Source organism: Dipteris shenzhenensis, chromosome 7 (genome assembly GCF_047967505.1).
Source record: "Dipteris shenzhenensis isolate YYH24624 ecotype China chromosome 7, Dip_SZ_1.0, whole genome shotgun sequence".
Lineage (NCBI taxonomy): Eukaryota > Viridiplantae > Streptophyta > Polypodiopsida > Gleicheniales > Dipteridaceae > Dipteris > Dipteris shenzhenensis.
In genome coordinates, this window is record NC_141602.1 from 29909671 (window position 1) to 29921836 (window position 12166).

At 38.6% G+C, this 12166-nt stretch overlaps 1 protein-coding gene across 2 annotated transcripts; it reads right to left on the bottom strand.

Moving 5' to 3' along the window:
* Positions 1 to 5729: 5729 nt before the first annotated feature.
* Positions 5730 to 6605, bottom strand: LOC147900204 (uncharacterized). 2 transcript variants are annotated; one of them, XM_087377599.1, is made up of 3 exons: positions 6448 to 6605; positions 6284 to 6371; positions 5730 to 6138 (listed from the first exon to the last, which is right to left on the bottom strand). In XM_087377599.1, exons 1-3 carry the CDS (start codon positions 6527 to 6529, stop codon positions 6135 to 6137), a joined length of 174 nt encoding a protein of 57 aa, XP_087233725.1. In that variant the 5' UTR covers positions 6530 to 6605; the 3' UTR covers positions 5730 to 6134. The 2 variants fall into 2 exon arrangements, with proteins under 2 accessions (XP_087233725.1, XP_087233723.1); XM_087377597.1 differs by having other exon boundaries at positions 5731 to 6204.
* Positions 6606 to 12166: the final 5561 nt, after the last annotated feature.

The window sequence follows — 12166 nt, forward strand, 5'->3', positions numbered from 1 at the left end:
TAGCTTTAGGCTAGTGGTTATAATCAGATTATAATGGAGTGTCAATGACAGCCATAGTGGCTAAAGAATCCAGCTCTTTTGGTTGTTTAGATGATTTTCAATCTACTGAGCGAAGAAGTCCCGACAATACGGGGCTATCCACATCAACTCAGTATATGTTAGACTAAATTACATATTCTTAAATATTTCCCATGCTCGGGCTAGCTATGCACTAAATTTTGATGAAGTTCTTGATTCTAACACACTTGCCTTAGATCTTGAGGATTCTCCTTGCTCGATAATGGACAATTGAAGCTATTCTTTGAGTATTCTTTAGGCATCTCCACTGCTAATGCTTCCCCTTTTAAATCCCTTGCAATTTTATTAGCAAACTCCTTTTGAGCTTTCCAATTAAGATCTTTACCTGAGGAATCTGTGTCTATAAAACTTGCAAATGAACCTTTAATTCTAGTAACCACTTGGCCATCAACTACATCTTGTAGCTCAGCCTACAACTGCTTGGCGTTCCAAATCTACTTCTTTCCTTTCCATGTTAGTTTTGAGAAATTTAGCCCAAATCAGACAATCCAAATGTAGATGATTTTCTTAAGGAACATCTCAATCTAGCAACTCTTTATAAGTCTTAGTTGCTTTGACTATCTCCTACTTAGGTAGATCTACCTAAGTGCACCTTGTGATCAGCTAGGCTTGCATAGACTTATCGTCTGGAACATTAATTAACTGGTTGATAGGAGTTGGCATCCAGAGCGCAAAGTCTTGGACAGACTCTCCTTTATAAGCTTTAGCTCAATTAGCTTTGTGCAAACATCTTCTTTATTAATCTCCTATCTAAACCTCCATAAGAATGCTTTAGACATCATTACCAATCAAGAAAATACCCAATTGGAAACTGGTTGAACCATATATCTGAGAATTTTTATTAGAGTACATGGGAAATAATCCATGTATTCCTCATTTTTCATGGCACCATTGATGTGGCAAACTCGCAAGAAACTTTGAAAATGACTATATGGGTTTTAATCATCTACACCTTTGAAGTTTTCAAAATTTCTCTTGAAGTTGGTGCTAGACTTGGACTTATCTGCTCCCCATCTGCTCACTCTAGAGATAGTTCCACCCTACTTGATCTATACCTAGGGCAGATAGGTCTTCTGATCAAAATAATCGAGTCACTAATTCTCCATCTATTGTATTTGCCTTCATGTGTATGAGGTTGCTATCGCCCAATCTGCTTACACTATCTTCAAGCCTTAGGAGCATAGATCATTGTACAAATTTAGACCAAGTAGAAATTCTATCCATAGTGATGGTAACTTGGGAAAATTTCCTAGGCTACTCCATGTTCACCTCTTCATATATTTGGTGGCATCTTTCTCCATTAGAAGCACACCATTCTTCCTGTTAATTGATTCTTTGGCCATCTATTATGGCTAGCCTTCTTTGTTTGTATCTTTCTCAACATAATTTGTCTAGAATACTAGTTGAGTATTGTCAAAGACATTCTCTTCATTCCCTAGCATGGTCCTCATGCTTATTTTTATGTTCCATGACGAATTGCCATCCGCACAAAATCCAAGCTTTCTATGGAAGAATGCTTAGAGTCTACCTACCATGATGGGCCTTCATATGCCAATCTTTGGGGATGCCTTAGTCCAAGAAGAGCATTTTGTCATTCTAACTCTACATAGTAATCAACTTCCACCCCTCAGGTAGCATGGCCGAGCCTCTCTCCTCATGCTCTCCACTCTTGTTGGACATTAAAGCTTCTACCAGTCTCCTTCCAGTGTGGAACTCTAGTTCTTAGACTGTACTAGTTCTCATGGTAGGATGTAGCCAATTCCTTTGGCTTAGGGACTCTTTACACCTAGCTACATATCTTCATTGTCTTAAATGAACACGTGTCAGCCATTCACTAAGGTAGCAGTAGCTGTCTGAATACTTTGCGTATTCCACATGCCGAATCTTCACGCACACCACTAGACTATGCCACTCATCTAGAGCTACATGAACCTTTCAATGACCTCTCAATTCTATGCTTGCTGACGAAGTTCTGTATATCTCTCGATTTCACATCTCATCAACTCGAAATGCAATTCACCCTTCCCAATAAACAGGATCACCAAAACATTGATGTTTCGGTTAGGCTCACCCACGACCAACTTTAAGGTGCTCAGTACTTGGTGCTTTCCCACCCTTGTGAAGTGATTGGTAAAGATGATTTCTCTTGCAAATCTTAATGCAACATGCTTGGGTGATAGAATAGATGCCAACATTAAGCACTTGAATTTTGGGGATAGTTGTTTAAGGGAGAACTATATGGTGATAGGGGAACCAAGTTCACATTACTTAGAAAATAACAATACTGAGTGAACAGCACTATGGAAAAATAGACAGGTAAATCAACTTGTATTGATATAAAATTTGAACCACCAAGCCACCTTGACTTGCAATGAACACTCAGTAAATAGATTCCTAATGTAGCAAGCTCAGGTGAGTGGGAGAGTGCTGATAACAACATTTGTCTCTCTGCCCTTCTCCCAATTACAAAGCCTTTGCCTTCTAATAGGTATCATGCTCAATATGCCCCACCACTGCTCGCCATTGGTTGGACCACCCATAATCACCTACACCTTATGCTCAGTCTAGAAAGTTCCACCTCCTCTGAGTGAAGTAAGACTTATCATCTAGCAATACCATCCTATGTTGGTCTTGACCCACATGTGCTTCTATTTGCCTTAACCTAAGGCCCGATAGATTTCGACATTAACTTATCGCATATTGTTTGCAGATGGCTTAGAGTAAAGTAGATAGCTAGGCTATTGAAAACAAGTGTCCCCAATGTGAAATGAGGGAGGGCGTGAAGCTTCAACAGTATTCATGCATCCTTACGGAGATCAAGAGGTCATTGAAACATCTTACCTGCACCATACCCAAGCTCCGTAAGTTCTAGTGACTTGTAAGGTCCATATGCAAACACTTTGGATTGAGAATGCAATGGAAAAGATCTGCCCTAGGAGCATTGCATGAGGCTGTTGAGGATTTTTTGGTCAGGTTCTTTAAGGATAGTTATGCATTGGTAGCCCAGGGTGACAGCTTCTCCCAAGGACATCATGAACCCACTTTGCTTACTTAGGTTGCAATTTGATGGATGTTTGGGGCTTGCTACAATTGATGACATGAGGCAAGCTAACATATTGCATCTCCCTCCAATAAAGAGCCATAGAGTGAATATTGAAGAAGTCCTTTAGATAAAGCATTCAATAGATACTTAACACCCACTCAACAGAATGCCCAAATTCGAGAAGAGGTGGATTTGTAGGAGAGGAATGAGTTGAGGGTAGAAGAGGCGAGTGGAGAGGTAGCGAAAAGAGGAGATGAGATGAGGACAGAGGAGAAGGATGTAATTGAGGATGATAGGAGAGAGTAGGAGAGAGAAGCTAAGGAGGAGAGGAGAGCTAAGAAGAAAATAAGTCTAGAAACTAAGAGAGCTGAGAGGTTGACAATTCGTATGTTGGAGAAAGAATATAACGTGGAGGAGAGGAGGACTCTAGGAAATAGGAAATCATAGAGCTCAATTCTACAAATGCTACTGTGTTGGAATAGAGGCAGTCGTTTCTTATAGTCTTTGCCATTCGACAACAACAACAGTATTTTTTCTTTGATGAAGAGGAGATTTCAATACTTTCCAACATCCTTTGAGAGGTTAAGGATTGAGTGCTGCAAGCTGTCTTGAGGTTTGTTTTATTGGCTTCATACTTAAGTATTTTGGTTGAAGCTAATGAGACAATGTTTGTTTATTTTTTGTTGCACTACGATTATACCACAATTTCCCAATAATGTACAAAACTGTGTGTCGGTTGTTGACTCCCTTATTTTTGCGGTTTTGTCTCAAAGTGATACTTGCTTTTTGGGCTTTTAAGACATTATTTATTTCTTTTTTGAAATACCTTTTGAAAACACGTTGCTTCTCATTTTGGCATACAACAAAAGGTAAAGAACATCACATACTACTTTTTCCTCTCACATGTGACATTTTTGGATCGTGTCAAATAACAATTGTTTGGAATTGATCATGTAACTCACATTGGAATCTTTTGGCTTGGCATATTGTGGTGAAACAAATTTATTTAGTCAACTCAATCAATAGGGTCCATGGATCCATCATAGAGCGAGTGTACACTTTGTGTATTGTTACTATTGCATGTTATGTCCCATTTGCAATGCACACATTGATGTTCTATTATATGCTATAGGTTGGCAAGAAATTTGGTACTTGCTATTGAGTCAATTAGGTAGGAAACCTTTGAAATGACTTTAGTATTAAACAATGATATGAAGTAGTGCAAAATGATAGCTATACCTGTGGTTATAGAGTATGCTAGAATACGATGCTAGTCATCAACAAGCTTTTCAACCAATCCTCACAAGTATGTAATGGACTGCTCTCAATACAATATTGTTTCATATTTCTTTTATTATTTCTCCATTCATGATAACATATTAACTTCTACTTTCCTTTTAGTATCCTCCATTGTATACATGCATGGATCTATAGGCATTTAGGGCTAAGACTGTTCAAAACGTAGTGGTGAACATAGTGGAGGAGATACTTCCACTAGATCAAAAGGACACTACTAGCTAGGCCTCCACTGGCAGTGGACAGACACAATAGTCACCCATTTTATAGCCCCTTGGGCAATAATTCTTTGTTGTATATGGTTGAACCAAGAAATCTTGGATTATTTGTAACATTATGTCTGTTGGTTTATTGTAACATCATATTAAGTTTTGGAATCAAAACAATTTTATGTCTACGTACTTATATTTATTGGATGCTTGTAACATCATATTAAATTTTGGAATCAAAACAATTTTATGTCTACGTACTTATATTTATTGGATGTTTGAAATGTATGCATATAAAAGTTTTGTTTTTGGCATGTACCTCCTCACATTGACAAATAGGAAATTCCTATTCATTAGTTTGCATTTCCTTTCATATCATATTAGTTTATGTTTAGTTTATGTTTTCGATCAAGGAGACTCCATCACTTCAATAACTCCCATATTAAATGCTTCTATGACTACTGGGCAACAAAATATTCTTCCTTTCAGCAGCTTAATGTGGACGTAACAAGAACAATCTTGCGTAGAAGACAACGTTGGCAGGCTGTCAATATCTAAAGAGGATATTTTAGCATCACAAGGTTATTGCAGACCTGGATTGGTGCATCTCAAGACATTATTCGGTTGCAAATCATAGCACAAACGGGTCACGGTCACTCCTCAATCTTACCCAATGTTTGATTATGTTTGGTTTGCTGTCATCATACTTGGTTAGACTTGATCATGTTTCAGAACTAGGTCTCTATGCAGCTTCGTGGCCTGCGGATTCGTTGTGCTTAATATGGTACAACGTTGAATCACCATCCGGTGGGCATGTCCTTCCGAAAAACTGAATGCATACTATGTCTGTCTCTCAATGGCTTGAACTAACGCTACAGATTTCGCAAAGTACTTCCGTCCATTAATACCAATTGACAATGTGTATCTTTCATGTGATTTTTCTTGGGCTTTTACGTGATCGTTTTGAGGTCGTGAGTCAGCAATTATAGATATTTGGACTTAAAGTTAATGTCGTGGACATGCACAACTGTGCTGAGCGTTAATTTTAATTTCTCTGTTACCAGATTTACAAAGTTGTTCAAAACAAGAGCTCGGATTAACATGGAGTTCCAAAACTCATCAACTCATCACCAATGCAAGAGAGAAGGAAAGCTATACTTTGCTGCTTAAAGGGTCAGGACCAAGGATTTAGAAAGACTCCGACAAAAGGGAACGCAAGCGTTGGTTAATTTATGAAGCTCTCATTTGGGGCCACCACATGTTGCTTGACAACAAAGCCGACTCTAAGCGAAGCGTAACCATTGCTTCCAATATACGGGCTTTGTTGCACACGTTTACCAGCAGATTTTCAACGCTGAAAGGAGCGCAACGAACCTTGAATACACAAGAACACGCAGAGCTCTAGCTCACAGCCAGGTCGCGAGAGAAATCGAATTACACAGTGGAGGCGATCCGGATCACCCAATATAGAAGGACCTCGATTGTGCAACTGCCTGCAAAACATTGGCTCAACTGATAAAAACGGTCGGATCACAGCAACATTCGTCCAGAAGGCAGCAGCAGCAAAGTGCAGCCAAACTGCAAGACAAACGAGGCTCAGTATTGCGTGACGACCGAGGAGAATAAGAGACTGTAGAGAGAAGCAAGGGATGTGTACCAGCCGTCGAAACACCCAGTATCAATGGTTTGGGAGGATTGGTAGTACTGAGGAGGTGGTACAACAGGAGGGGGCTGTTGATAAAAACCTGCACGAGCTTTCGTTAGCTTAGAGAAATATGTTTTTGAAAACTAGACATAGAGTAAAGAGAGGTGAGTGCCAACCTTGCGGAGGGGGGTCATATGGCTGTTGGGAAGGGTAGCCTTGGGGATGGTAGGGGTAAGAGTATTTGGGGCCATCAGCCATGGTGAGAACCCAAAAGAAAAGACACCACTCAATGAGAGTAACTCAATGAGAAAATAGAGGCTTGATGAGAAGAAGAACAAGAAAAGACACACGCACAACTTAGCAAGATGAGAAGAAGAACACTTATAGGCATTCCAACGTTGCTTCCTCCCTTTACACTCTCCTTCCCATTGACGTTATCCCCAAAATCTACAAACTTTCTAGATGCCTTTCCCTCTTTTAAAGTTGTTTCATATTCCAAAGAAATCTATCACATTAGGAAAAAAGGGAGCTCATTTTGGGGTCTTTTAGCCTTATCAATTGAGAATATTCTCTCGAAAAGGGGGCATGGATTTTTTTTGCAAATTAGCTCAAAACTTGTCAGACTTGGCACATTTAGAGCCTACTCTTTGAGAGGCTTACCAACATGTTAACAAACTCTAAACGAACACAAGTGCTCATCATGCATGCACGCACATGTGCATGGGGACACATGCACGTATAAAAAAAGGAAAATATGTCAAGGTTAAGCAAGCCTCTTGAAGAGGAAACCCTTGGCTCCTAAAGACTAGTAAGCAATTTATATTTTCTTTACTACTACAATATAAGAAACAACGACTGAGGACCAAATAAAAAATAAAAATCAATTGCTACATTAAATGAAGGATGGAGAGGTGAAAGGAGAATGAGGTACCATGCATTCTGTTCTTTTTATTTATTAGTTAAACATATATGAAGTATATGGATGCCAATGTTTGTTGGCACCATAAATTCCCATGTACAAACGTGGAATTAAATTGTAGAGGACTATATATGAAGAGGAGACTTAAGGCTAAGCAATCCATTTAATTAGACAAAGTGTTATGAGGATCTCCATTGTTTAATAAATCGTTGCTGACTGTCAATGTTGTCCCATAGTGAGACTCTAAATGAATATGTGATAAAAAAATAAAATACTATAATGCACAATTGAGACCTGAGAAAAACAAATACATGATGTACCATAGTGGGACTCTAAATGAATACTATTATGCACAATGGATATGCTGAGGGAAACAAATACATTATGTAAAATTTTCCTTTTTAAATTTTGTTTCTTACCTTTATTGTTAATGCAAAGTAGCACTACCAAAGTACAATGAAAAAATCTCACACACTCTTTCCATGCATGATTTTACATACGACTACATGAAAGGTCTTAGAAAATTAAAGCCTTTTTCTTCTATGCATAACAATGAGCATAAAACCTTCAAACTCTTTCACATGTAAGATTAGCTAACTTAGAGATATTAAAAGTGGAGAGATTGAAGGAGGAGAAAAATGTACATAGCATTGTTAGTTTATATTTATTATTATGTCATTACTAACAAATTGACATGACATATTCCTTCTTTAAATTGCACTCTAATACCACAAGAACAAAAAGCATTTGGAAAGCATTTAAAAGTAAGTATACCATCAAGGTAGTAGTTTTAGATGTTGAGGGGAGATAAGGTCCTTCTTTATTATTCTTGCATTGGTTAGTGTGACACTTGTTTGTGCTATGTGGACAAGAAAACTGTCATATTCAAATGTGTTACAAAAGTCTAAAGGAATACATAAAGAAAAAGAAGACAAAAGTGAAAGTGAATGGTCCACTTGGATGGAGAAGTTGACAACAATGAAAGGTTGTCTTGCACGTTAGCTATAGCATTCAATAATTGAATTTATGAAGGAATAAGGAATACAATTTTAGAGTCCTTTACCATGCATGGTCGAATACAAGATAAAGACTCTACTTCTAAATGCTATTTAGGACCTAACATTTGAAAGCTCCATTTCCATTTGAAGCTCCATTTTCATGAATTCCAAAGGTTATGAATGGATGCCCTATAATTGATGATTTGAATATTAAGAAGTGTTCTAGAAGTTCATGTAATTATTAAATAACTACCAAAGATAGTGGAAGTTGAAATACAAAATCTAGGAAGAAAGGAAAGATAAGGATCTTAAGGGGAATGAGAATGTTCAAGAGTCAAGATTGGCATCCATCCGCCATCCATCCTAGCATTGTTGACATTTAAGCAAGCATGGGAAATGGTTGTATCTGATAAAAATTTAAGAGCAAGAAAAGATCACTTGTCTAAAGGTTAGGAATCAAGGTTCTCTAAATTTTGGTCAAGAAGTATGACTAGTGGGCATAGTAGTTATTTATATATGGAGATTATGGCATAACACACCCAAGTGAGGGCATCGAACATGGCGTCTTAGTATAGATGATTGGAGTGTTTGAATTATGTAGGTTATCTAACTAATTTGTGAGTTCCCACTCAAATTTGCTTTAGCTTCTTGAAGTGGTTTGGGATTTTTGAATTTGAGTAGAATCAATTATCTATCATGTTCATATAAATATATTATTTGTAAAAAATTGTCTATTGGATACATAGATGGAAAGGACTCTAGATTTTTATTCTAATTGAAGTGTCCAAGGTTTATTGGTCTTTGCGGTTTTAGGCTTCATGTCATAGAAGATCTCACCCTAGTTTTCATTGATTGATAGGCTAAAACTCATTATAGCAAATTTCAATGCTATGCTTAAATTTTCTCCTTCAACATGTAAGAAAACAAAAATCCTTTGACATGCATATGACTCAAAAGTCTCCTTTTTCTTAACAATACTATATCGGTACATATAATCCATGTGGAGTTATATTTCAAAATCATGACCATCTTTTTTCTTTCGTTCTTGTCATTCATGTGACTACTATCAGGTAGTCCCAATAGACAAAAAACTTCCTTTTGGATTTCTTTGGATCGAGGCACTTTTTGACTACTTTGAGAATGATTTATGGCTACTAGGAGCCATAATGAAGAGCAAATGAAATGAAGCTACCAATTTTGGGTGCCTTTTAACTGCTTAGATAATACTTTCAAGCGGCTCCTGAATTGTCGTAGTGTGTTTCCATGAGAGAAAGAGGGAAAGGGGAAAGGAAAGAAGAGAGGGGAGGAGGGAGAAGGAGGAAGTAAGAGGAGAGTGAAGGGGGATGGAGTGTCAAACACAAAGGCACTACAAAGGAAACAAGAGAACACCCAAAGACACTCTTGGAAGAGAAGAGGGAGCTTGTATTCCAAACTTGTGCATACAACAATGAAGACCAAAGACAACCATTTGGCCTTTTATACAAGTCACCGTTTGAAGGGAGGGCCAACCCTAATCTCTTTATACCACTCTCTCTTCTCATTCTTTTACCATCCTCTTGGGCCCATCTAGCTCCACGATACAATCCTAGCTCTACGGACTTGCCACTATTCATCAAATCACATCACTTAACCAGTGGTGGCATATTGTCAGCCAATCCGTTAACATGCCCTCCTTCCTGATGTCAATCCAGTCCTATGGATCGTGCAATGTGGATGATTGTTGGAGTGTTGTCCATGAAGATAATGCAAAGTAGTCTTTCATGTGCACTAGGCTGAATCTTCATTTGGTCCATTACAGCAGAGAGATGTAGTGGCTCCTTATTATGGAATGCTTGCTGCAAGTATGGATGAGTGATTCTTCTAGAACTAGCACCTCAGGATTTGTGTGAGCTGAGTTGAGTACTTGTGACCATTCAAAGAAGGAATAAGAAAAATTAAAAAAAGTCTAAGGGATAAGTTATTAGGAAGAAGGTGTTAGTAGGGATTGATGTAAGATCCTAGTGGTGTTAGTGTTAATAGAGTAAGTAAAGTGCATTCTCATGGTCCTCTTAGGTCCCATATTTAATTTGAGTGGGACTTCTAATGAATTCTCATCAGACTATGTCTTTGTCATGCCATGTTTGAACCTCTGGAGTTATGCATGACATTTTGTCTTACTTCTCTACATTGAAGTTCCTTTAAAATCCATTTCATTGAGGGCTTTACTTGGAAGTATTTGATCCCAATAAGGTTATGGCACCATCTGGAGCTTTATTTTTATAAGTAATCAAATCAAGAGGAGTCTGATAATACACCATAAAAACCCCTAAAATGAGGACTATGTCTAAAGAGGTTTATAAAAGGGGGATTCTAGGAAAGGCTTCTATGCTAGAATTGAAAGAAAAGAAAAATAAAGAAAAGAGGATGAGTAGAAGTTAGATAGTTAATGGTGATGTTAGTAAAGGAATGTGAAAAAAGCTTTGAGGGTCACAAGAAACTCATCCAAACCCATATTGGTGTAATCACCTTCACCCTGGAGTTGAATGCATCCTCAAGAGTTGCTTGTAGAGAACCACTTGTCGTTCAATGTGTGAACTCAAATTCAAGACCCTGATGACTTAGGCATAAGTCAGTGCCCTATTTTATTTTGGCAACAACCCCCCCTTGTGCGCATGCGCACCCCCCAACCTCCCCTTGCACGCATTCCCCCCTTTGCCCCCCCTGTGCACCTGTGCACTTGACTGGCACCCTTGGAAGGTCTTGAGCATGATTGGGAGATTCAACATTATCAAGATTTGTGGGTTGGGGTATCACCTTGAGCCTCCTCCTTAAGCATTTCTTTGGCTTTCTAGGAATTAAAAGAGATATCAATGCTAAAGCTAAAGCAATAAGGGAAAATGCCAAAGAGTGAGAAAAAGTCCTTATCTAATGTTGTCCATGTTTCTCCCAATTGCAAGTTCTGAAGGCGTTGGTCACCTACATTCATGTCGTTGCTCATTGTAGCATAGGTGTTCACAAATGTAGCATAGGTCCTCGGGTCGTTTTGCAATGAGAGGTGTAGGCTAAAGTGTGGAAAGCATATCTCATGTGCGTGTGGGTGCAAAAGAGGGCTTGATTCATAATGATGGATGGAGGATCTCACCTCCATGGGAGTTCAAGGGTTTAGAAGGGGATTACAGGGTTCAAAAAGGGAACAAGGTTAGAGAGCTATCTAGGAGTTCCAAGGTTCAGAGGGGATTGCAGGGTCTAGGAGGAGTCCATGGTTGAGGAGTGGGGAGCTACTCTTCTTCACAACTTCAAGCAATAAGGGTTGAGGAGGAGGGAGGAGGAAGGAGGAGGAGGAGGGAGAAACAGGGAGGAAGGAGGAGGATGCCAAGCTCGAGGAAGAGAATGAACTATTGAAAGTCTACAACCCACTTGAAAAAAGGGAGATTCAACAACCCCTTAATGGTGAGTTGAACATATGGAAAATAGAGAATGAAAGGATCAAGAAAGAGATGGCTGCCCTACATATGACAATGCAAGGGAAGCATGAGGAAATTTCCAAGCAAATAAATAAGGGGAAGGCTAAAATGAAGGAGTGGAAGGAGGTGGTTAGTAAGGGAAAAGAATCTCCAACAAAGAGAGAATTTATTTCTAACGTCTTAGTTGAAGAGAAAAGAAGAAATAGTAAAGCACAAAATGTCCTTGTTAGAGGCCTCACAATTAGGGACATTACAATGGTAGACACTAAAGCATTGATCACTAAGATGGGGGTCAATCTTACCTTTGAGGTAGAAAGATGATATACCAATGAGACCTATGATAGTAACATTAGCAAACTGATCTACCTTTGTAAGCATGAGGGCAACATTAAAGGATACTAGAACATACGTCAATGATGATCTTTTTCTCTTACAACAAGAGCACAAAAAAGAAGGGATGACTCGAGTGTTGGCTGCAAGGTAGGAGGGAAAATGTGTTGTATATTGAGATGGTAAGATAATCATCCAGGAGAGG